Source organism: Mirounga leonina, unplaced genomic scaffold (genome assembly GCF_011800145.1).
Source record: "Mirounga leonina isolate KUSES-001 unplaced genomic scaffold, KU_Mleo_1.0 Mir_94, whole genome shotgun sequence".
Classification (NCBI taxonomy): Eukaryota; Metazoa; Chordata; class Mammalia; order Carnivora; family Phocidae; genus Mirounga; species Mirounga leonina.
In genome coordinates, this window is record NW_023270855.1 from 33467238 (window position 1) to 33493102 (window position 25865).

The 25865-nt window shown below is 50.6% G+C and overlaps 1 protein-coding gene across 7 annotated transcripts in view; it reads right to left on the minus strand.

Annotated features, from left to right (window-relative positions):
- The window catches only part of FLNB (filamin B), a 142029-nt gene that overhangs the window by 5646 nt on the left and 110518 nt on the right, over nucleotides 1-25865 (minus strand). For 2 of the 7 annotated variants that reach the window (XM_034996985.1, XM_034996982.1), the window contains 15 exons: nucleotides 24348-24595; nucleotides 21701-21739; nucleotides 20843-20945; nucleotides 20016-20156; nucleotides 17458-17586; nucleotides 16624-16797; nucleotides 15616-15774; nucleotides 15113-15316; nucleotides 13932-14084; nucleotides 13699-13821; nucleotides 10255-10521; nucleotides 9491-9628; nucleotides 8068-8183; nucleotides 4791-4923; nucleotides 2987-3163 (listed from right to left, as the gene is read on the minus strand). In XM_034996985.1, the coding sequence (XP_034852876.1) occupies nucleotides 2987-3163; nucleotides 4791-4923; nucleotides 8068-8183; nucleotides 9491-9628; nucleotides 10255-10521; nucleotides 13699-13821; nucleotides 13932-14084; nucleotides 15113-15316; nucleotides 15616-15774; nucleotides 16624-16797; nucleotides 17458-17586; nucleotides 20016-20156; nucleotides 20843-20945; nucleotides 21701-21739; nucleotides 24348-24595 (2304 nt within the window). Of the gene's footprint in view, nucleotides 1-2986; nucleotides 3164-4790; nucleotides 4924-8067; nucleotides 8184-9490; nucleotides 9629-10254; nucleotides 10522-11299; nucleotides 11369-13698; nucleotides 13822-13931; nucleotides 14085-15112; nucleotides 15317-15615; nucleotides 15775-16623; nucleotides 16798-17457; nucleotides 17587-20015; nucleotides 20157-20842; nucleotides 20946-21667; nucleotides 21740-24347; nucleotides 24596-25865 lie in introns of those variants that run through there. The other 5 variants (XM_034996984.1, XM_034996981.1, XM_034996986.1 and 2 more) reach the window with 3 other exon arrangements.

Consider the following 25865-nt stretch of genomic DNA (forward strand, 5'->3'; position numbering starts at 1 on the left):
GCTGTGCAGGCAAGGGAGGGGTGGTGTGCGACAAGGGACGGCATTTCCAGGAAGTAGCTGCAAGGCGACGATAAGGAAAGATATTTTTAAAGCGAAGATGAAAAGACCCGGCTGCCCGGCTGCAGGGGAAAGAAGCCCAACGCATTTTAACAAGTTGCTCCCTTCTCGAGAGAAAGATCAAGATCCGTGAATCCTGGCCGGGAGGGCCTGAAGAGACAGGGGAGATGAGGTGGGAAAAGGGAAGTAAGGAAGGACAGGCAAGAGCTACCTGGAACAACCTATTGGGTGGGCTCCCTTCTTCCCATTTTACAGGAAGTGGAGGCCTGGTAAGGTCAAATCCTTTGCGCTAAGTCACACAGCTTGGGAATGGCAGGACTGGGATTTAAACACAAGATCCGTCCAGTGTGGAGCTAAGGTACTTGCCTGAGAAGTGAAGAGAAAGAACATCCACGTGCAGGAGTCCCTCTGCCAACTGCTTCCAGCTAGAACCAACACGATACCCCCAAACATCTCTGGGCATGGCAGTCTCCCCCCCTGCAAGCCCCCATGTGGCTAATGCATGTCTATGGCAGCCCTACTCCATCGTGAAGGTGGGCGAGGGGGCAGGGGAGGGAAGGAGGCTCTTCGGTCCCACCTCGTGCACACTGGGGTTCTTGGAGCATTTTATCAGGAAGACTGGTCTTCCAATCCAGAGCATCGAGAACCCCCTGGTCTAAGGCCCGACCTCTCAGCTCCTCGGCAAGCAGACAGTCCCAGCCCAAATTCTCCACATTCCCCTGCTCCTGAACCTGCAAAATGGACCATTTAAAGCTCAAGCCAAGAGATACAACAAGCCCACCCATAAAAACACAGGGAAGTTTGCTTTATTCTGCAGGTCAGGATGCCAGGCCCTCCAGCAGCCAAGCACAGACACCTTTTCATTCCATGCACACTGCAGCTGTGTAATCCTGGGATGGATATTTGGGGAAAGGCTCGGAAGCAGGAGGGCTAGAAAAACAAGACGTCTTCCCCTTGACAAGAGCAATATTTACACAGGGTTTGAAACCGGCATGCTCTGTACCTCTCCCTCCTGGCTGGGAGTTTCCCCGTTAAGACTGGCTCCTCTCAGTGGCATTCGGCTCTTGCAAAGCACAGCCTGAAACCCAAGCGCCCGAGAAGGCATGCGAGCAGCCACGAGGCAGCATGAGGCCCCGAACGCAGCAGGTGTGACCCAGCAGGAGGGTCAGGTGGCTGCCGGCAGCTGCGGGAGCCCTCAGGGGCTGCTATGGGACCCGGACCAAGGTGGGCGGGGCTCCAAATGCCGGGGAAGACCCCGCCCCCCGTCAGGCAGGTGGCTTGCCAGGGTCCAAATGCCTGCACTCCCGCCTGGGGACTATTCCAGGCAGCTGGGAGAACAGAGGTCCTGGTCTAGGATACTCTACAAAGTGGGCCACTAGGTTCACTACCACTGAGTGAGCCAGCCACTTAGGCAGCGAAACTCTGGGGTTAAGGACACAGGCTTTGAGGTCATGGACCTGGACTGATGCCTGGTTCTGGCCCCTCCCAGCTAAGTAAGCTTTGGGAGTGACTTGACCCTTCTGAGCCTCACTTTCTTCATCTGTGAAATGGAATGGCATAGGGTGAAGTGTTACCATGCCTCTTATAAAGGGCAAGCTGCTGGCCCACAGTTCCGTGTGGAGCCGGACCGGATGGGTCTCGGGAGTCCAGAAGCACTTACGCCACCCCCGTGGGTGGTTCTGAGGCCACTGCTATGACCAGAGCTCGGGGTGGCATGCCAGCCTGTCAGTGACGCCTGGACCTGGGCAGGGCCCCTCGGGCCACTCAGGACACTGGCTCCCTAGGGCTGGATGCCAAGTAACCACAGCCACCCGTCTCCTTGCCCACGTGAGGCGGGTCTGCTCTGTCCAACTCACCGCATCGGGGGAGACTCACAAGGGACTCGAGCCGGGACTGGACTGTCTTCCAAAGGCCCTTGCAAACCGTGTCCCAGTGCGCCCATGTCTACGGACGTGCCCTGCAGAGAAGTCTGAGTGGACAAGCTCCCCGTGCCGGCACTCTCCGTACCAGTCACCCACCCCGCCTCGAGGCTCACAGGATGAACACTTACCGAAGCCATTACAAAGGGCATAGATCTGTGTTTTAACACAGGAAGTTCTTTAAGATGCCAAGTGGAAAACGTACAACAGCACGAGCACCAAGACTATTTCTGTATATTAAGAGCCAAACTCTATGTCTACCTTTTTAACAAGCCAACTAGCTAAGCGACCATGCACGAGGACGACAGATACAGGCAGTCGGAAGGTCCTCCCCTGAACCACCGGTGGTGTTCCCTCCTGGGTCTAGATGGAAGGAGGGAGAAGCAAGGAGACGGAGCCAGTTGCATTTATATCCACCCCTGCTGCCTTTTTCACAGTCAAATGTACCCCATCCATGGCAAAGACTAAAAAGATTGTAATGAGTCCAAAAAGCTCTAGAATTCTTTGCCACCGTCTTTTCTCCTCCTCCCCAAGGACCAGAAACTAAAAGGGAGAGATAGACCGTGACAGGTCCTACTGCAGATTCAAGGTTGTTTCTCTGAGCCCAGGACTGCTGAAGGAACGGAGGGCAGGAGACCTCCCAGGAGGCCTGTGACACACACTGAATCCCCTACAGGCAAAGAAACCCTCAAAAGCAAAGACAGGGCGCTGTATTCCCTCACAATCAGTGTCCTGGCCCTGAAGTCAAGGCACTTGGCCAAGGAAGACAGGGGAAGCAGAGGAAATAGTAATGAGGTGTGATAATACAGTCATCAAGCCCTTGCTCCAGACTTATCTTGGGTCAAACCACATGCCCCAAAACAACTCTGGGGATCAAGAGCTCCAAAGTGTCCATCACTGCAGCTTCCCCGGGAGAGTGCAGGGAAGGCTTCCCGAAGCCTGAAGAGCTCCTGCTGGCTGAGCCCTGGAGTGGGCTCAGTTAAAGATGAGAGGCCGAGGTCGTGGGTTACCTGTGGTGCCCCCCTCAAGCCCGGCACCATAGGCGGACACCAGGGCGGGGTTCCCTGCTTGTCCGGGTTCCCCGACGCGCACTTTGAAGGGGCTTCCAACCACGTGGCTCCTGTTGAACTTGACGTCGATCGTGTGGATGCCATTCTCATGGGGGATGAAGCGCACGGCATACTTGTCTAGGAGAGTGAGCAAAGTACAGGGTAAAGCCAAGTATGTGGACACCACTGAGCAAGGTGAGGGCAAAGGACGGGCAAAGGCCAGCCTGAAATGGTGAATTTTAAATCATTAATAAGACCACAGCTCTACTAGAAGACTGGCACCCAATATGTTGGATTTCAAAACCAGATGGGCCTATTTATGTGTCCCTCGTCAACCCTTTGGGAAAGGCATCCAAATCTCAAATTCTAGGTTTCATCCTCTGTGGTGTCTGCCTTGGGAGAACACTTTTTTTCTTTTCTTTTTTTTTTTATATATTTTTTTATTTATTTGAGAGAGAGAGAGAGAGAATGAGCCAGGGGGAGGGGCAGAAGGAGAGGGAGAAGCAGACTCCCCGCTGAGCAGGGAGCCCCACGCGGGACTCGATCCCAGGAACCTGGGATCATGACCTGAGCCAAAGGCAGACGCTTAATCGACTGAGCCACCCAGGCACCCCTGGGAAAACACTTTATGAAAAACTCACTTCTCACTTGGCCCCTTGAAGGGAAAAGAAATGGTTCCAACTGGCATTAATGCTTCTGAATTAAGCTCTAAGCTACCAACTGCCCCGCCCCCCTCCCCGGGCAATGGCCAGATTTTCCACAGGGTGTTTGGGTCACAGCATGTGGCAATCTGTTCACTGAACAGACACCAAGAATATCCATCCATCATCTCTTCCTCCTTGAAGTCCTCCCACCTGGGATGCAGACTGCCTGTTCTCCTACCTCTCCAGATGTCTACCTTCACTGTACATGTCGCAGGACACACAGCAAATGCCCGATTAAGGGCAGTGATCACAGGGCCCTTCCTCATGCATCGGGGCCCACATTCAATGTCGCTTCCTCTGAGAAGCCCTCGGGCCTCACCAAGGCAGGAAGTATTTTTCTCTCCTCCTCCTTTATCATTTGGTTCTCGGTTCCCCTGGGGTATTGGTGACCCTCTGGGGTCCTCCCCAGGGTACTACAGGCTTCCGGCCAGGTCCCCAGTCCACTCTGAGCTCCTCTTTGAGGGCAGGCATCATGTCTTCCTTAGCCTTACCGTCCTGCCAAGTCTCTCACACTTGATAAATGTTCACTGGCAAAATGGCTCATTAAAGTTGATAGAGGTCAGAGAATTCCGTACGTCAAGGGAGCGGGCAGGAAAATCTTATGCTAGTAAGCATGCTGGAGCCCCAGATTCTTTGAAATTTACAGATGAACATCAATTAACTTTTCCCTCAAAGTGAGGTCAAAGAGTACTTATTTGTGTCATAAGGTCAACAACGTAATAAAAATCTGTAAGATTTTGTTAAACTAGGAGAAAAAAATTACAATGAATAGAACGTGAAGGGAATCTGAAAAACAACAGAAAATAAAGCAGTATTTGTTGAAAAGAAAAGGAAGGAAAAGAAAAGAAAAAAGGGAAGGCTATATCCCCAAGTGTCTTCCTATCCCTGGTAAATGTTTATGCCTTCATGTGTACTCAGTGCCTGGCAACAGCAGGAGAAGGGAATCTGAAGGCTGGCTGGCCTCAGTGCGGCCGATGAGCCCTCCGAGGGGGTGCACGCTTGCAGACATGTTCCTCGGGGAGGCGCAGATGCCGGGGCCTGCCCACCCGCCTCCGGCTTACCTGGCTCCAGCTCAGACACGTGGCACTCCTCCACGGCTCCGGAGGGGCTGTGCACCTTTGCATCAATCTTGCCTTTTGCCCCATTCAACCTTATAGCAAAGGAGGCTGGCTGGTTAACTTTTAATCCCGATTCCTGGGAATTTAATACATTAAACAGGTTACGGCCCTTGGTGTTCCTGCTCAGTGGCACACACTGACCCGACCCGGGACTCCAGGGGACGGTTCTCATGCAAAAAGGCCCAGAATGTTTATCCATATAACATCTGACAATAGAAGAGCAGGTGCCTTCTTCCACACTTCTAGCTTTAAATATAAGACAGCAGAGACACACGTCGGCGGCGTCTAGCACCTTGGTTCGGGCTGGAAGAGATGGTTACTGGATTTGGAGACTTAAGACTATCCTGCCCAACAGAACTATAATTTCCATATTTCAAACAAGACCTGGACAGCCAGAAAACCCAGTGTCTTCCAGGTCAAAAAGAAAGGGCCCTCTTTTGAGAGGAGCCTGGCGACTGACAAAACCATGTACTCACCAACATGAATAACGTTTTGTATCATTGCTATTTTTTATCTCAAGGGTAGGAATGGAGATGACTTTTAATAAACTCGTAAAAGACTATACACGGTTAAGAATCAGCAGGACCTGGAGTGACTACCATTTCCTATGTGTAAGTAAGTTGTTCAACCTTTGAGTCTCAGTCTCCTCATCTATAAAATGGGCACAATTACCGAATCTACACCAGAGAGCTATTGAATAAGGATGAAATGAAGTGATGCATTCCAAGTACTCAGCGCAGGGCCTGGTCCATACACAGAGAAGCTCACAAAGGTCAGCTTATTGTTAAATATTAATATGCATTTAGAAGTGGTCTGCACCGCACTCCCAGCCCCCACCCACCCCCAACAAAAAGAAACACAACAAAAAGAAGGCTACCTTTCACTATTCACTGGATCAGTTTCACTCTCCACACTCTGTCCTGCAAACTACAGCCTCTCCCAGGAGGAGGGGATTAGGGGTTTAGATGCTTAAGATATTTTAAAATTGGCCAGTCCTGAACCACAAAATTTTACAAGTTAGCAGTTTTGCGGTAAACTTGATCGGACAGCCACTCCTCAGATGATACCTCAGTGTGCAATCGAAGGACGTGGGGGGTCTTGTTAAAATGCAGATTCCGATGCAGTGGGTCAGAGGGGCAGGGGGTGGTGGTGCGGGGAGCCTGGAATTCTAGTAAATTCCCAGGCAATGATGAGGCTGCTAGTCCCAGGCCCACATCTCAGTAGCAAGGTACTAAAGCTGCATCGCCTAATTGGTAGTCACACAGGGGACTATATTTTTTAAAATTTAAACCAATCAAATTAAATAAAATTAAAGATTTGGTTCCTCAGGTACACTAGCAACATTTCAAGGGCTCAATTGCCACAGGTGGCCAGTGGCTACCATACTGCACAGAGGAGATATGAGACATTTCCATTGTTGTAGAACATTCTATTCCGCTGTGCTACACTAGAGGTTACAGACTGGGGCGAGAGGACTGCACACAAAATTCAGGAATCTCTGACTGCCGGCTCGCACCCCCTCCCAACATCCCCTCCTCCACAAAATGCCAGCCGACTTCAATTTTCTAAAAGGTCTTAAAAGCAAGACAAAACAATACATGCCTCTCTATTCCTAACCAGCACCAGATGTTGGCGTGCAGGCCTCCAGCAAATCGCCGATAAATAATTTACATATCACTCGGCACCAAGCGACCCGGGAAAAAACGGGACAAAGAGACACAGCCTGCTGCACACTTATTCAAGTATTTACGACCCAACGGTGACGAGAGGACTCTACAGAAAAGTCTCCCGGAGAGGATTTCTCCAAACCAGGTTTCTGGGGGACAGAACCATTTACATTACCTGAATCCGCTTGCCGCTAAATCCTCAAGAGGGAGATAAACGCCTCAGAAGATCTGAAAGAAATCTTCGAGATGCATGAAGGCAGCTCTTTGCCCTCAACAAATGCCGGGTTTATCTCCCTCCACAGGTTTTAGTTAAGTCGGCCACAAAAGGAACTTCTGTTAAGAAGCCTTTAAATGAAACACAAGAAAAACATCTACACCACAGCGACCAGTTAGCACCCTTGGGACTCTCCAGGTGAGGCCTCTTCAATCTGCTGATGGCGGTTCTGCTTTGGGTTCTGTCTGGGTTCCCTGATGTTTGGAACAACCAGCAGTACCATTTCTCCTCAGGGAAAGGTTAGAATCTCAAGTGTAAACCAAGTGCATGGAATTAGAGCCAATGAGAGCACCAACGTGAGATACAGGATTGGGTTTCATTCATTATTTTCAAGAATGGGGGCCGGGGCTGGGTGCAGCTGAAGGCTACTGAGAAATCCCATTTATCAGAAATCAGATTTGGGGATCCTGGTGTGATTTTGCAACTGAATCGCTACTCCTGATTTCAGACACTGAATTACTTTTCAGTGTCCCGGGCAAAGACACAAAGGCATCCCTAGTGGTCTTAGTTTGGCTGCAGGCTCTAATGCAACCTTGAATTCGATAGCCTGTTGAGGACAGGAGAAAAGTTGCATTTCCTGGCATCTCAACAGATTAGACTGTGTAGCCACTTGGCATAGTGCAGGGGCAGGGATTCAGGAAGCCACGGTTAAGACCACGGGTTCTAGAGCCCCAGAGACCATCACTCCGCCCCATACTAGCTGGTTTCTGGTAGCCGTAACCTCTCTATATCTCAGTTTTTCCATCTTTAAAACGGGGTCAGGACAAACCTACTTACCAGGCTCTTGCAAGGATTTAGTGAGGTAATACTGATAAAAGTCCTTACGTAGTGCCTTGCACACTTATAAATAAATCATCGTAATAAAATCAATCGCAATTGACTTTCTGGAGGGAAAGGAAGCCTGAACTAGCAGGCAGAACGTCACCAGACTCTTGGTCTGGTGTTCGTTCTGTTTGAAAGCCCTCCTTATCCCTTAACCAATTATTAACAGGCCTCCTTTGTTTCTCTGGAATAAACATTTAAAAAACTAACTTGTTCCCAAACATTGAGGTGTTTTGTTGACTATGGCTCTGTTTCTGTTGGCCCCAAGTGTCTCCTGTCCTAAACGTGTGTGGGGGGGTGACTCTGCCATGGGAAAGGTCCTCTACAGTTGGCAGCATCTGCGGTCACACTGGGATGGGGCCCTTGGCACTGAAGGGACGATTGAAGCGGCCTCAAGAGTCCAGGGTTTCACTAGTCGGCCTGTGGCCAATGAGATGGATGCTTCCTTGCGTCTCACCTGAAGGCTCATAACAGTGAGGCGGCGGGCGTCGTCAGAGGGCGCGATGACCGGCACCAGGTAAGGACTTTCAGGGATGTGCTCGTCGTTGAACTTGATAGATACCTCGTAGTTACCTGTGGGGACAGGAAAGTCCCATCATTTCAGAGATTCTGGGAAGGGGGTTCCAGAGCGGCCTCTGGCTTCCTTCCTGGGACTGAAATGCCTTCCAAGAGCCCCTGCCTCCCCGATGGCCGTGGCTGGTTGGTTGGTTGGTTGGTTGAGGGCAGCTGACCTAGCTGAGGTTGAGCCAATATGATTCCCTTAGTTGGGCAAGGGCTGAGATCCTTTTTTTGTTTTTTAAAGATTTTATTTATTTGAGAGAGAGAGAGAGAGCATGCATGAGTCGGGGGAGGGGCAGAAGGAGGAGGAGACTTCACCAAGCAGGGAGCCTAATCCCAGGACCCTGGGATCATGATCTGAGCCGAAGGCAGACACTTAACTGACTGAGCCACCCAGGTGCCCCAAGGGCCAAGATTCTTAACCTGGGTCCACAGGGCCTCCCTAAGGGCCTGTGTATAGAACTCAGGAGACCCAGGAAACTTGAATGGGATAAAAAATTACACCTTTACTTTCACTAACTTTAGGCTGAAATTTGGCACTTTCTTTAGACTGACTTTAGAAATGTCAACAAGAAACACTAGAAGTACACATTAGAAGTACTTGTGACTTTGTCACCAACAAAGATCACAGATATTTCATATAATGCATTATTTGTTTCAGGGGTACAGGTCTAAGGTCACAGATATTTTCATGTCACTTTACAGTTTTATATATACCTTGACATATCATTTACATTCACCTCTACTCTGAAATTTAGGTTGTTAACAGACCATCACCAAATCCTATGATTTAATGTATTCTGGAAAAATGTGTATATGTTACTGTGTTACACATTCCCTTGAAGATTTTGATAACTCCATTTTAACATACCTGATTTCTTTTATAATCCAGTGCATTTTATATGTTTCAAAACATTATCCTGAGAACAGTCCCTATAGGCTTTTTGCCAGATGCCCAAGAGTCCACGGCTCACAAAAGGTCAAGAACTGCTGCTTGAGGGAGCTCAGATGCTGAAGCCACTCCTCCAGAGCAGCCACAAAGCCAGTGGCCAAGGATGGGCAGAGAGGCTGGTCAGTAGGCAGAATAACAGGGCTGCATGAAAGCATGAAGCAGAGAGGCCAAGAGAGGACCAGAGAACCAGACTCCCTGCCCCCTTGAGGCCTGACTGGATTTCCTGCCATGGGTTTTCTAGGAGGCGCTCCCACGCACCCATATAGATAAACTCCTTTTTCACTCGAGCTAGCTCGCCAGGCTTCCATTCCCTACAACCTAAGCATCCCCCAACAAGGAACACGTCCTCAGTTGGCCCGTGATTACATACCAGGCTCCTGGGCAATGTAAGACACACCGCACGATCCGTTTTTATGGTCATCGAATGTAATCTCGGCCTTACTGGGGCCCTCGACGGCAATGGACAAGCCACCAGCACCCGCTTCCCGGGTCCAGATGCTGAACTCGGCTGAAGCAAAGAAACACCTGGTTCGTGACCAAGCTCGGGACACACTCTCTTCTTGCTCACACACACGATGCTGGGTTATGTCTGCTCCCTTTTCTCTTTCTTTAAGCCCAAGCAGAGCCCCAAGGAAGGGCATCACTGATGTTTTTGAAGAAGCATCACCCATGAGAACATGAAGTTCATGGGAAATCAGGCATCTCCAAACACACCCAACCGAGGCAGGAAAAGATGAGAATGCTCAGTTTTGTCCCTACAGATCTTCCCACCAGCAACCACCACTACCATTGGTTTTGTAGAATTCTAGCGTGTTCCACCGAATGTCAGCGCTGCAGGATGTTCTGCAAAGAGCTTCATTAGTCTGCATCCCTCTTAGATGCTCACACACACAGTCATTAAAGGCTCTGAGGGGTCCCTCAGTAAGAAACCTGTTTAGCTTTGGATAAGTGAGCAATTCCCAAACATGTGTAGCCACAGAAGCCTTGTTTTAAAGAATGCCCCTTATTACCACCATCAGAATCACACATGCCGAGAGTCAGTCTCTGGAACGGGGTGGAGAACGAGGAGTGCTCACACCGCCAGGCTCCTCTTGTTCTTCTCAAGTACCAAGCACCACCCCCCCGCACGCTCACCTGGGACCCCTGCTTCTCCTCTCTCCAGGCCGGGGCCTCCCGCGCGGACCTTGTGGGCGCCCCCCTCGCCCAGCGGCCCCACGGTGAACTGGAAGGGGCTGCCGGTCACGTGCTGGCCGCGGTACTTGACACTGACTGTGTGAACGCCCATCTCCTGGGGCACAAACCGGACACAGTGTGAGTTCTTCCCCACGGACACAATCTCTGCCTCGGTGATGCGGCCAGAGGGGCTGGTGACGTGGGCCGACATGTCGCTGCTGTTGATTTCTGAAAGGGGGCAGGAGTTTGGGGGGAGGGAGGGGGAGAGAGCAGAGTTAGGGTGAGGGACCAAGGCAGAGCAGGCCATGCAGGGCAAGCAGCGGAGGGCAAGGCGGGTGCAGCCTGGGGGGGTGTGGGGTGCTCAGGCTTTCTCCCATTCAGGCGGGATGCCTACCCTCCTGTCTCCCTTGAACCCTGGGGTGGCTGCAGCCACCACGGAGACGGCAGGGCCCCTCCAGCCACCCAGTGCAGAGAACGTTCTAGGGACAGTGACCCTACCCCACCGAGTACTTTTACAGTCTTCCTGACTGACCCTAATTCCACACAGCAGTTTCAAACCAGAGCCTGGAGCTGATAGTGACCGCAGGGAAATAAAGCCTCCAACAGCTTAGAGCTTTCTAAGCCAAAGGTGACACGTGCCCATCTATCATGCTCAGAGGGGCTCTTTTCCATTGGGAGGTAAGGGCAGAAAATTCAAGAACCGTCACCCCGTACTTTCAAGAAGCCTCAGCATTTCTCTGAGGCAACAAGACAAAACGCATTTAGAGAAAAAGGTGAAACCCACGTTGGTCACAACTGCCAAGGGAAACCATGCGTGAGCCAAGCGTTGAGCAAGTCAAATACCAGAGGCCATGCTTTCAGAAAAGTGGCGCCTCCGGTCACCGACACCGGGACGCAGACGGCGTCTGCCGCACCCGAGGCGCTCATGCCATGCCAGGGACCGTGCCCGCACTGACGTGGTGGAGACCGGTGCACCGCATGCTGGGTGACCACGTACTGCCATCACCTAGAGCCACCTGAAGCTGCACTCGCCAGCCCTACAACGACCTGGGCGGAGCAGCCATGACTTTGAGCCCTGAGGACAGAGAAAGGAAGGGCGGTTGAGGAGAGGGTGGCCCCACACGGCCTGGGTCCAGAGGACATCTGGAAGCTGATGAGCCATCCTCCATTCTGACGACAGAGGCTCATTCAGGTAACGAGGGGGGAAAGCGAGTCTCACCCAGAGTTAGCTGGCACCAAGAAGGACCCATCAGAGCAAAGAGGAGCCAGGAGCTAGAGAGACTTTAGGGAAAGAGTAACTGACCTGCTAGGTCCTCAGGAAACAGACAACTTGCAAAATGAGGAAAGTAAAGCAGATGAAAACACAGTCCATGTCACTAGTGACCCGAGAAATGAAACTGAAAACTGGGTTTTTCCATCGGATTGGTCAAAGTGAGAAGGAAACACAGTGCCCCGGGCTGGTGGGGAAATGGAGAAATGGGCACCGATCCTTTATCACCAGGGCAGTCTGCCGAGGTGGGGCAGCAAGCACAGCAGCCGCGCCGTCCCACCCCGGGGCGTCCATCCGACGTACAGACGGCCTGAGCACACGGTGAGAAGCGTGCGCCGGGCGCCGGAATCCAGGGATGGAAATGAGCGTACAAGGACTGAGACCACGCAGCGAAGGACAGTGCATCAGGACACGGAATGGAATCTGATGTAGTCATTAAAAACATGATGTGGAGGGGGCGCCTGGGTGGCTCACTTGGTTAAGCATCCGACTCTTGGTTCCGGCTCAAGTCACGATTTCAGGGTCTAGAGAGATCGAGCCCTGCATCGGGCTCCGCGCTCGGTGCGGAGTCTGCTTGTCCCTCTCCCTCTGCTCCTCCCCCTGCTTGCTCTCTCTCTCTCAAATAAATAAATGGATAAAATCCTTAAAAAAATAGGATGTGAAAGTATCATTTCTGATGTCAAAAGACGCCCAGAATACATTATGTGAGAAGTGCACAAGTGTGATCAGAAAGCGAGCCCATGTGTTCATGAGGCTGGAGGCAATCAGGGTCCAGCTCTGTGCCTCACCTGTGAACCCACAACCTCCCTGGCTGATGGGAGATGAGGTGACACTTCCTTTCCCCAGTCTGGAACACCTGAACTTTTCATGATCACAGTGCATCATCTCATTTTAAACATTTTTTTTTTTTTAAAGATTTTATTTATTTATTTGACAGAGAGAGAGAGACAGCGAGAGAGGGAACACAAGCAGGGGGAGTGGGAGAGGGAGAAGCAGGCTCCCGGCCGAGCAGAGAGCCCGATGCGGGGCTCGATCCCAGGACCTGGGATCATGACCTGAGCCGAAGGCAGACGCTGAACGACTGAGCCACCCAGGCGCCCCGCATCATCTCTTTTTAATAAGTGATTCTGTCTGGACACTGCAGTAATGAGGCCTTCCCCACATTCTCACGTGACAGCGGTGCATCCACACGGGAAGAAGCCGCTGAGGACTGCGGAGGAGGCCAGGTAAGTAAGTAGACACGGGGCACGTTGGGAAAGAGGGGGAAAGTGGTGGTGGAGAAGTGCCCCCCTCTGCGGATCACACCTGAGCATCATCTGAAGACTATTTCGATTTTCTGTCCCCATGGAATCTGTGCAACACAGCGTGTGCCAGCTTCTAGGCACAGGACCCTCAAAACCTGCACTCACGGTGATGTCTACCTATCTATCTGGCTATCTATCTATCTATATCTGACACAGAGAGAGAGAGAGAGAGCATGAGCAGGGAAGGGGGGGAGCAGCAGAGGGAGAGGGAGAAGCAAGCTCCCCGCTGAGCACAGAGTCCTACGTGGGGCTCCATCCCAGGACCCTGGGATCATGACCTGAGCCAAAGGCAGACACTTAACGGACTGAGCCACCCAGATGCCCCAAGGACAGCTCTTTACAGAAGGAACCTGGGCCACATTCAGACAGACCGAAGGGTCCATTTACACCATTCATGGCGAAAAGGCTGGATGTGGCCCACCCACCCAGTCTCTATTCTCATTATAGGGATGGAAGAGATGAATCGAATATTAGAAGGATGCCATTGGGCTGACACCTCTGAAATACTTCCAAATATTGGCATCGACAGGGCCAATTCTCTCACTGACATGACTCTATTCAACAGACAGTAAATTCAAATCTGAAAGCTTATCTGTCTTCTCCCCATGTGACACCATGAAACAATTTTCATCTGGAAGAAGAAAAAGGTCAGGTAAACAGTATTTTTTCTTGGATGGGGCTCTGTGAAAATAGTATGAAAAATATAAATACATACGTTACTTACTTACAAATCGTTACACCCACAGAGCACTTAGTATGTCTCCTAGGCCATACCCAGATATGGTTTCCAATGGTGCTCCCTGCCCTGACCCCTAAGGTCCTCATGCTCACCTGGGATTTTCAGGTTCAGGTCACAGATGCTCCCGACAGTGGCCACAGACGGGGCCCGACTGGTACGAGTGATGCTCTCCTTAACTCTCCCCTCCCCGCTGATCTTCACGGTAAACGGGCTCCCTGCAAGAACCGAGAAGGCCCTCGTGAGCAGCCCAGAGGCTGAGGCACGGCACTGACACAAAACCCAACCATCACATGGGGAGGGGGGAGGGGGGAGGGGGCAGACGCACCAGGTACGTGCTCATCAGCGAACTTGGTGGAGACAATGTAAACGCCAGGCACAGTGGGGAAGTAGGAGACCTTGCAAGTGCCATCTTCCAGGTCCTCTGTCTGGATGTCCACTTTGCTGGGACCTTCCACTGCCAAGGATATGCCACCATAACCTGCAACACAGAAGCCCACGGCTGACGGCACCACAATCCACTGGGGAGGGGGAACCCGATACACGCAGAAAGAATGGAAATTCAAACTGTTTTATTTCCAGACGGCAGGAAGACAGAAATGGCAGGTAGCCCCTACTGGAGAGCTCCAGGCAGAGGAGCAAGAGAAAGGTTCTGAGAAATCCTGTAACGAAAAACCCTGCTGAGCGTGGCTCTGACCACAGAACTCTTCTCTCAAGGATACCTATTAATATCCCACGGAGCACCTGTCCTACAGAACCTGCTGGGGAAGACACTCTGGCCACATGCCTCCGAGAATGGCATGTATTAATCACCAGCTGCAGATCTGAGAATGTCAATTTTTAAACAGCCCCCAGGTACCTCCAATGTCCAATCAGGGAGCCACTAAGGGAGCAGATCCAAAGGTTTAACAACCTGAAGAATCAACAGGGAGCAGCAACCCACCAGGACCAGAAGTTCTCTAGCCCTCTCCCCTGGGACTGGGACTTTGTCCGGAAGCCACCAGTATGGCCGTGACTCAAGAAGGCAGAAGACAAAGATACGGCCCACGTGGCATAGTCTGAAGAGGCCAAACCCAATTCAGACCATTTTAAAGAGGAAACAGGAAGAGATTCCACATTTCCACGAAAGCACGGCTCAGCTGACATGATCCTGGCCAGCTGGCCCAACCTCCTTTGCTTGGGATGAGCCCAGGAGGTCCTGGAAAGCGGCAGATGGTGGTGACAGTACACATCATGACAGAGAGATCTGTGACTTGTTTTTGGCTCTGGATTCAAATGCCAGGAGCAGACGGGCTATTTACTCCTGTTAGTCTCAGTTTCTTCTGCTAGAAATGCAGATAATACCTACTTCACTGGGGGTTGTGGGGCCTAAATATTGATGCAGGTGCAAGGACCTACAGCTTGAAGGATGCTCAGAGAGAAAGGGGAAGTGGTAGGATGAAAAGAGAGCAGCCTGAGCCAAAAGAAGACCATTCCCTTGAGCCTTTCCCCACGAGTATCTCCACATACCTGCATCCCTTGTGTCCACAATGAATTCAGACATCTCAAAAGTACGGCCCTCTGACAGGCCACGGCCATAGACTTTGGCTCTGCGAGCGTCACCAATCTCGGACTGGACCACCATGATGGACACGGGGCTGTTGGCCACGTGGTTGCCGTTCTTCTTGATGCTGACCAGGTGTTCGCCCACCTCCCGGGGGATGAAGGAGATGCCTGCACCGGAGCACCGATTGGGGTTGGTAAGGTTGGGCGACAGGATGAAAGAGAGGAAGCAGGAGGGAGACACACTTGCAGGAACAGAAATAGGACTTCCTTCCTGACTGCCCAGCAGCCCAGAGCATCCAAGAAGATGGTCAACATTGCGAGGCAGAAACACACTCGGACTCTTATCACGTGTGAGCCAGAAGGTTGATCACATCGTACTCGCGTGCGCTACAGGGTCCCCAAGGACAGGACTGGAGGAACGCCCATCTCCCCCCCGAGCCCCGGCCAGGAAGACAGCTCGGGCTCACCGATGTGGTTGTTGGGAAGCCTCTTGAGGAGACAGGGTTCGTCGCGGCCGGACGGCGCCTTAATGCTGGCGGTCAGGGTGCTCAGGTCCGTCTCGCTGATGTCGAGCAGGAAGTCGGCAGCAGAGCCTAGCTTCACCTGAGAGCACCGTCTGCTGTCGTCTGGGAAACACCCCCCCACCATGCAGCTCCTGTTACGTGTGGTCTGCCCGGCTCTCTGGAGCCCCCAGTCCACATGCCATTTACAGAGGTGCACGCGAGAATGAATTACTCCGAGGTAAGTGAAAAAGCCCGCCTGGGACAGTGAACAGACCTAACCAACGCTGAGTGCTGGCTCATGTCTGGGAACTGGCAGGAGACTTGAGTCTTCTCGGACCACTTTTTAAAGGAGCCTTTGCCAGCGGGGGGCACGTGTCACCTGCCTGCCTTGGGCACTCCTCACGCTCCACACGGGACTACTGACTGCTCCACACACAGGTCTGAACACCTCGGGGACGAGGACCTCGCCTTCCGTATTTCCTTTATAACCCACTGACAGCGCGATATGAACACAGCGAGCACAACAGACACTGGGAGTGTGGGCTTCGAATCAGGTAACCTGGATCTGAGTCCCCGAATACCCACGTATGAATTTGGCTAAGGCACTATCTCACCCAGCGTCAGGTTTTCCATCCATGAAATGGAGATGAAATCTATCTAGTAGTGATGCTGAAGGGCATCTTTACGTCATTCACGTAATATCTAAATGCTTCTGAGGGCCTGCTATTGGCATGCTGCAGTCAGACTGGCACAAAACAAGGGCCCTCTGAATGGTACTGCTTGCTTTCCCTTGGATTACCAGCTATTGGAGGAACTGGGCCAGGCCAAAGTTGACTTTGCACCCCAATTTCTCCCCAAGGAGTCTGCGTGAAACCTACACTTAGATGCCTAGCCTACTGCCACTGGTTTAATGGGGAGAGAGGCTGTCGGGGCAGCCATACCTCCCCCTGCAAACAAGCCAGGTAACCCTACCTGTGATCTTGGCTGTGAAGGGGCTGCCGGGGATGTGCTTGTCGTTGTACTTGACCAGAATGCTGTAGTCGCCTGGCAGGGTGGGCAAATAGGTCACTGTGCACGTCCCATCTTTGTTGTCGATGCAGCTGATTTCAGCCTTGGAGGGTCCCTCGATAGCCAAGTCTAGGCCACCTGTGGATGGGAGGAAGGTGGGAGAGCCTTTAGAGAGAGAGTGTTTCCTTGGGGCGCCAGGGTGGCTCAGTCGTTAAGCATTTGCCTTCGGCTCAGGTCATGATCCCCAAGGTCCTGGGACTGAGCCCCACATTGGGCTCCCTGCTCAGCGGGAACCCTGCTTCTCCTTCTCCCATTTCCCCTGCTTGTGTTCCCTCTCTCACTGTGCCTCTCTCTGTCAAATAAATAAATAAAGTCTTTAAAAATAAATAAAATCTTTTTTAAAAGGACCACAAACTTAGAAGTCTCCGTGGTGACAAGGGGCATAGGCATAGAGCTTTATCTGGAATTGGCAGTAACTCATGTAGTCTTCTAGATACATGTACACGTGCAAAAAGAACAAAAGCAAAAACACCATCTACCAAAAAACATGCTTAAGTTTTAGGCAAGTCACAAAAAACATCTCATAGCATCGACCTGATTTTTAATCAGAACACAAAGGAGTTCAAAAGTTCTGTTTTGGGTGGAGAAAGAGCAGCTCTACAAAGAGATTTATAAGAAAAGAGAAGACAAATGCTACCATTTAGCAGTCTTATTTTTAAGAGCTGCCCTGGAACTGTGTCCACTCAACTCTCCAAACGGACGGCCCGAAGCGCAAAACCCACATAAACCACACGGTACCTTCTCCTGCATCCTCAGTGACGATGGTGAAGGTGGCCGTTTTGTTGGCCACTCCGTACACCAGGCCTGGACCATATGCAGAAACGCTCCCACTGTTCGGGTAGTTCACATAGAACTGGAGCGGGCTTTCTGGGTTGGCAAAGAACACAAAATCAAGGGGGGATTCATTGAGGGGGGAATGCATCCCTTGGACACCTGGTGTCTTTAACATTCCCCTAACAGCGGGCAAGGGCGGTGTCTCCTATGCACGGGCAGAAATTGAAAGGAGATTCCAGGAGAGCTGACCATGCTGGGATACCCAAGGGGTCTATTCGCGGTGCACAAGAAAAACAATCCCAAGGGTTGTTCCAGATTAGAAGGGGGCTTAAGCAGGATTGTGCAGCTCAACTTGACCAATAAGGGAGGAAACAGCTGACCATGGGGAGAAATGACTCACTACTGGACAGAACACAACTGGAGAGGTCTTTTAGGAAAGCCATTTGCTGCGCCTTTCAAAATGTAAAGCCTTCTGAAGGCCCCTAGTAATCTAAACCACAGTGGTCCTTTCTCCCCAGCCCTGTGCAAGGACTTCCATTTCCAGAGTGCTCAGATCCAAATTAGGAAAAGATTCCAGTGTCCGACAATAGGGGGCCAGTTAAATAAACATTGGTCTCCAGGCAGGTCATTAAAAATAATGAGGGAGGGGGCGCCCAGGTGGCTCAAAGTGTTTGACTCTTGATTTCAGCTCAGGTCATGATCTCAGGGTCGGGAGATCGAGCCCTGTGTTCGACTCCATGTCGAGTGTGGAGCCTGCTTGAGATTCTCTCTCTCCCTCTCCCCCCGCCCCTCCCCCCCTTGATTGCATGCATGCAGGCACATGCGCTCTCTCAAAAAAAAAAAAAAAATGAGGGAGATCTTTGTGTATTAACTTGAGAAATTATTCATAATGTTTCACATTAAAAAGAGAAAAAAACAAGTTGCTATATAATATTAATACCATTATCTCATTTCTTTGAAGAAAAAAAAAACACAGAACAAAATTACATGCATGTCTTGTAGGCACAGAGAGAAACATCTGAGATGACACACACCCCAGGAGTGGAAGTAAAAGAGAAAGAGGAGAAAGACGTTTTTTTACTTTCTCTGTATCTGCATCTTTAGAATATTTAGATAAAAGCAAATAATATATTTTTGCTTTAAACAAATATTATGCAAACATATATGCATAAACTACAGCAAACGTCAAACTGGGAGAGATATTTGCAACTTCTATCACAAAGGGCTAATCTCTCCAATATTTAATTTGCTCTCAGAAACTAATATGACAAAGGCCAATAACCCAATAGAAAAACCCGGCCAAGTGCTCAGTTCACAGAAAAAGAAATACAAATAGTCCTTAAACATATAGAAAGTTGCTCAATCTCATTCACAAGAGAAATACAAACACTGAGATACTGTTTTTCGGTTTGTTTTCTTTTTTTAACTGTCTTGCGAAGATCCAAAAACTGGTAGAAAAGCAGGTGCTCATCTACCTTGCTGGTGGGCATGTGAACTAGGGGAGCCCCACCGAAAGGCAATTTGGCAAGATCTATCAGTCGGCCACACTACCCTACTTGAGAATGAAATCTCACAGCTATACCTTCAGGAGTGTGACATGATGGATATAAAGGCTATTATTCACTGCAGCCTGACTAATGACAGCAAAAGGTAGGGGAGACCCTCCATGTCCTCCAATGGGGGAAATGGTCAAATGTACCACGTTCACCCAAACAGTGCAACACCACGAACACGCTCTATCATTCGGACATGCACACCGTTAGACTGAAAAGGACGAGCTCAGAACGATGTGCAGCGTGTGCTAATATTAATGTACGAATGGGAAAGGGCTTAAGAATCTGTATTTCCCATTTGTTTGTAGAGTCTTAAAAATATTCTGAAATCCAACATAAAAAGTTAACAGCAGTCAAGTTCACGGAGAGGTCAGGTGGGTGAAATGGGCAGAAGGAAGCCTTTCCCCATATCGTTTTTTAAACCATGTGGATATGTTGCCTACTCAATATATTAAATTAAAAAACAGAACTATTTGAACATTAAAAAACAAAACAAAACATGAATAACACTGTGCTGGTTGACGGACATGAAATCTGAGCTGAATTTCCTTGCCAAGGGCAGTGTGAATGTAAGGCAGCTTGTACTCTCCTCCCACCCCAAAACCCCACACCACACAGGGCTCTGCAGGCCAGGCTGGAAAGTCCCTCAATGCGCCTCACATTTTTCTCCCAGTGCACCCTTTGGCCATGCTCGGCATAGTGACAAAGACAAACAATCACGGACCTAAAGGCCTGAACTATGACCCAGGACGCTTAGCTGCATCATCCCTTCTGAAAAGTAGCTGGATCTGCTGGGGTCACAGGCTGTTTGGTTTCACAGGGACACCCACACTGCATTTCTGATCCTGCCACTGAGAACAGTTTCCCACACAGCAGCTGACTGAACATCTGTGCAAACCTCCCAGATGTTCAGGCCCGAATCCTGCCATCCTGTGGGGCGTGCTGCCCCAGGTGTGGAGCCTGACTCACCAGGGATGTGGCTGCCCATGTACTTGATGTGCATCTCATGCAGCCCGACCTCAGTGGGGGCATATCTGACTGTGACCGTGCCGTCCTTGTTGTCCACAATCTCAGGGGTGGCTGTCTTCCCAGAAGGCATGTGGACCTCTCCTGTTGGGAGCACAGGGAGACAGGGCGATGAGGCCCCCCCCCCAGGGACTTCCCCGGGAGAAGCTGAGTGCAAAGGCGCAGGTGGCCTTCAGATCCAAGGGCACTCACTGCTGCCTGAAGCATCCAAGACCCACAACAGGAAAACAGAGATATGTTTGCCTTTATTTTGTTCCCTTTTCCTTCCACAAAATGCAGCAGGCAACTCAAGTAAAAAGTTTTCTACTTTTGTACTGACAAGTGAGAAGCTCAAACTAGACTAGAAAAGACCATGAGCCAGCAGCATTAGCAGAGTCAGCTCAAAGAGATATGGGCATTAAAAGGAGGCTGGAGGAAAAAGGAACTCTTGTGCAAGAGACTTCAGTGTGAATGTCACCTCTGGAAAGGTGCGAGAATACGACAAGGCAGGAAAAAAGGAGGGACAGGAACCTGACAGTCAAGAGCTATCTAAATAGAGCAGTCCTTAACCTGGAGAGAATCCCCGGCCTTAACCTGGACAGAATGTAACACAAGTCAGTCATAAATGAGCCACCCCCTTCAGAGACACACATATATACAGTGAACATTCTGCAATCTCAGGGGCTCATGGATGCCAGGTGTCGGGCACAGGTGGAACCACCTCCCAGGCACCGTTCTAGAAAGCTAGGGCAATCCAGGGAGAACAAGGCAGCTTTCAAGAATGTGCTTACCGGTGATTTCCCCTTTCCTGACCGCAAATGGAATGACCAAGTCGAAAGGCTTGAACCCCAGGCCGTTCATGTCACTCACGGGGACATAGGCCTCTTCGGTCACCTAAAAACAGGAAGGAGTCATAACTGGGTAAAGCGGACAACGGTGTGGGCCGAAGAACAACAGAGGGCAGAGCAGCTGGGAATTCTGCAAGCTACTGCCACTGGGATCTGGGGATGTGGCTGCCATCCATGCAGGACGGCCTCTGTCTAACCGACCCCAGGGCCGGCGCAGAACCTGAAGGATTGAAGAAGTCACGCTGACCAATTGCTAACAATCACGAGGCACTTTGCTTGCAGCATTCCCAGCGGTGCTCATGGGAAAGTGGAAAAGTGAGAGAGAGCAATGTCTGTGAGTCCCAAGAGGCTCCACCTGGAAAGGTTTAGTTGCTTGTGGCCTGGAAAAGAAGGTGCATCTTAAGTGGCAGAAAGTAGCAGCGGGTGGCTTTCCCCCCGAACAGAAACCAAGTGTGCAAGGGGCAGCTGAGAGTGTCAGCAGGAGGGCTGAGGACAGTCCGTGTTTCTCTGAACCGCGGGGACAAACGACACTGAGCGTGATCACAACATGACGGCTGGAGATTCGTGGAGCACATACGATGACATGGGTGGCTCTCATTACAGAGGAAGCAGGGATCACTGTGACGGACTGATCAGTGGGGGGCAAACCAATGACCAGGACACCCAGGGGGCTTAAGCAATCCCCAGAAAGCAGGCTGTAGCTTTTCTGAAATGAAGGCTGAGTAAACACAGAAATGCCAAAAGGAAAAAAAAAAAAAAAAAGTGTACCCAGGGCCTGAATCCGGGGGAACATGCATTTACCGGTGCCTCCTCCACAGCCTCGACTTCCCCATCCGTGGCCTGGTCGGTGGCAAATGGAGATTAGTTGGGAATCACATGGAAGGGACGCTGCCACTTTAGTAGGTCCTACAACCTGAGGGCTGCTTCCTCCCCATCTGCTCCATCTCGTACAGCAGGGAGCCACTCACTCTAGCGGCAGTCTACACTCTTCCCCCTCTTGTGGAGAGCGAGCTTGGCATCCTTCCTTCAAATGTCAAATCCACATGCCCTTTGAACCTGCAACCCCACTTCCAGGAAGCGGGCCTACAGAAATGCTAGCCAGAGTGTCTACAGCTAAGTGATACGTGCAGGGGATTTTACTCTGGCCGTTTGTGGTCATGAGAACTTAGAGGTGCCTAAAATGTCCATCTGCCTGGGAGTCCATTAATTATGCAAACCTGTACGCTTGGAAAAGCTACCAAGTCTGATGAATGAATGGGGAAGGGTACCTATGACACACGGAGGGACCGAGACGAGTCGCAAAGCACTGGGTAGGACTCAATCCCATGCACAAAGCTGATGGGTTTGTTGTGCCAACAGGGAAAAAGGAATGCCAGTCCCTTCTGCGGCATGGAACTGGGAAAGTGGTCTCCTGTTATTTGGTGAGTGTCTCTGGTATTAATGTTTTAAAAGTCTTTATAAATTCATTTTCTTAAAAACCACAGACTTCATGTTCCTGATCTGATCAACCTGATAAGGGAGGGATCCCCCTCTTCTACCATAATCAACAAGAACTGGAAGGCCCTCCCCGCTTGGAGGAAGGCCAACATGCCTGCTTTACTCCTTTTTGTGTATTTTAGCATCTGCAGAAAGGGGGCTTCACATAGAAAGGCAGCTTTGTGAGCTTCACCCTTTGGAACAGCCCTATCCCCGCCTCCTAGGGCTCTCTCACAGTGGTGCTATGCAGGGACAAACTGGTTGGGAGGAAGATCTTTCAACAGCCATGCTATGGCCTATGATCCAGGACTTCTCAATGGGGATGAGCAGATACACTGCTAGACCCGTGACTGAATGATCTATTAAGCTGAATCAGCCTGCTGGGGCTCCTTGAGACATGAGCTCTGGAGACTTGTGGCCCCAAGTCTGTAGAGGGAGGCAAGGAATCCACATGCAGACAAAGTCCACCTAGGTAAGACTGGAGAGAGCTTGGAACGGGGGAATAAAGACCCAAGCCAGGTACTATGGGTGACCACCCCCCTTTTTGCCTTCAGTAGTGGTTAGGATATCTGCACAATGTATCCTAGTAATCCAGGGCTGAGGGGGACATTTATTCCCAGTGAGTCTGGTGGCACCCACTTCAGGTCCCTGACTCAGCAGCTAAAATGACCCTTGAATTTCCACACTGACTTTTCTCACTTGGCCTCGCCTAACCCATCCTCACCATCCTCAGCTCGCTGCACCAGCAAGGCCATGACCTCTGCCCAGGAGCTGCTCTTCCGTGCTGCCCTATTTCAATCAACCCGATAAAACCCGCTACAGACTAAAACAGATTCTTAAAAACAACAACTGGGACCCGTCTCGGTAAATAAGAATGACAGAAACTCTCTAGCTGCATTTCTTTCTGCCCTGAAGGAGAAAAACACTCCCAAATGAACAATGTCAAAGTCACAGGCGCTTACATCCTTGAGATAAAAAAGAGCCTCCAGATCTCTGGCAGAATGTTTATAGATAAACAAACATCTATGGAAAGGGAAAAAAAGCTACATCGGATGACAGACTGTTTAGAAGGAAGGCACCACCTTCTGTTTGGGAGGGAGTCCCTTCTCTGTTGCTGCATAAAGTGCAAACATTAGAAGGGCTTCGCAGGCTGTGCATGGGGCTAGGTCACTGAGGCGTAAGGACTTTGTGGTCAAGCACAGCTGCTGCCCATGGCATCAAAGGACACCGGGTAAGAGGCACTCGGTGGCTGTCCAGAACAGGCACGCTGGGCTCCATGACCTTGAGTCTGAGCCTTGTTCCTACACACCACCTGTAAAAGGGCCAACAATGCTTGGTTTTAAGGGTCAAATGAGGTTTCTAATCTTGTCCTGATTGAAGAACCTTCATATAATCAGAGGAGGGTCCAAGAGTCACTTGTTGAAAACTAAGGAGCCTCACCATTCTGGCCCATAGTGGTGTCCCTTTCTTCTAGGTGTTCCTATTCAAAAAACATGCCATTCCCTAGGCCTATGCAAAATCTGAATCTTTCCAAAACAAAACTGGAGGCACTTTGTGTCCTGGGATATGGGTCAAGTCTCCAGACATAACAGCATCAGGAACCTCTCTCCTACAGGCTGTGGAGATGAGGAAGGAGGAAGAGCTAGAAGAATAAAAAACGTGTGTCTTACTTACACACATTTTTTGGTTTTGAGTGTATCTTTCTGAACTGGGCTTTGGCCAGGACATTGCTTAAGACCCTTAGCCTGACGGATACTTCGATGGCCACTAAGATTCCTTAAAAACACTAACGGCCAAGAGTCTCTGGATTTCTAGAGATTACTCTAGCACTCTACAAGGTCATGACTGCTTAAGAAAAAATTTTTAAAGGAAAAAAAAAAAGTGGGAGGGGATGTTCTAGCCAGGATTTAAAAGATGGCAGCTGTACGGTTTCTGTCATACCAGAGCGCTCTAGGGAAGGAATTTTCCTTACCATGACTGTGAAGGGGCTGTTGGGAATATCGACGCCGCCAAAGCGCACATAGATGACATAGGTGCCCGGCTTGGCGGCCGTGTAGAAGATGTCGTAGGTGCCATCCTCATTCTCGATGACGTCGGCCTCAGCCTCAGTGCCGTCGGGGGTCAGAACCGTGCAGGTCACCTTCCCTTTCCCAGCAGTCTTGGCATCCACCACAAAGCCCACTTCCTCGCCGGTTTTCACGGTGGAGGCAATTCCAGGACCTGGAGAACAAGTTCAGGAGAAGAGAATGAAAGCTCCAGCCTCGGACAACCGCCCCGGGGGCCCCAGCATGAAGCACACGCTGGTGCGGTCTGCATCTGTCAACGCCAGACCTCCGACGAACGCCACACACACGGCGGTCCCGGAGATCCCCGGGGGGAAAGTGCTGCTCCCGGGGCTGCTCCATCCCTTACTTAGGAAACAAGCTCCGAGTGTCAACCACGTGTCGGACCCGGCTTGCCGGCATTCAAGGGTCTGAGGATGATGGTCAACTTCCCTAAGCAAACACACAGTGGGCATTTCCTTGAGGGCCAGGTACACACAACAGTGAACCAAACACAGTCTCTGCTGTGGACATGTTCATAATCTAACAGGCAGGCCGGGCACCAAGAACCACAGCTCGATGTGCTGTGGGAACACTCAGGTACAGAGAAAAGCATCAGCCGTGCTTCAGAGAAATGTCTCGTAGAACAGCTCCATGAAGGAAGTTCTAGGAATTTGTATCCCAGCATTGCCACCTTGATGGAGGGCTTTTTGAGAAAAGGGGAATGGCTGAATTCTGAAGCACAGGAACAGTTGGCTAGGGGAGACTTACCACCTCTGTCCCTGAACCCTGAACAGTCGGTCTGACTGGGGGCACCCTTTACACAGGATCCACACATCAGGGAGTGCAGACAAGTGAACCAAAAGCACATTGGCAAAAAAAAAAAAGAGCAAAGTGTGTAGAAGCGATAGGGAGTGCTAAGAACATGCTGTTCAGAGTGGGAGTAGTAGAAGGGAGCCTGGGGCCAGCCTGTGGAAGGCCCTTCTGAAGGACAGACAGAGAACTGTGGCCTCCAGGAGCCCCCAGGCTGAGAGAGTATCCTGCTCAGCATTCTGCCCCAGCAAGAGAGGGAATAGGGCCTGGAGAGCAAGGAGTAAGTCCCTGCCCGGTATTATCATGCCCGCAGGTTAGTAAAGGCAATTTAATTGTTCCTGGCAGATAGTACAGACCTAGGAGGTGGTGGATCGGATTGGCCGGTGGTTCAAAATTTCTCAGTGTTTGAGCCCCAAACTGGCCAAGCTGAGCAATTTACAACTTGCTCTGAAAGCCAAAAGTTTTTCCTCCATTCAGAACAAGATATGAGAAATAGAACACATCCAGGGTGGACCTATGTTTAAAGAGAAACAAATCTGTTTCATTTCAGAGATGGGGATTCATGTTTTGGCATCTGCTGGAATAGCATCAGAATAACAAGAGCTGTTCTTAGAAACGGATGGGCCCGTGACAGG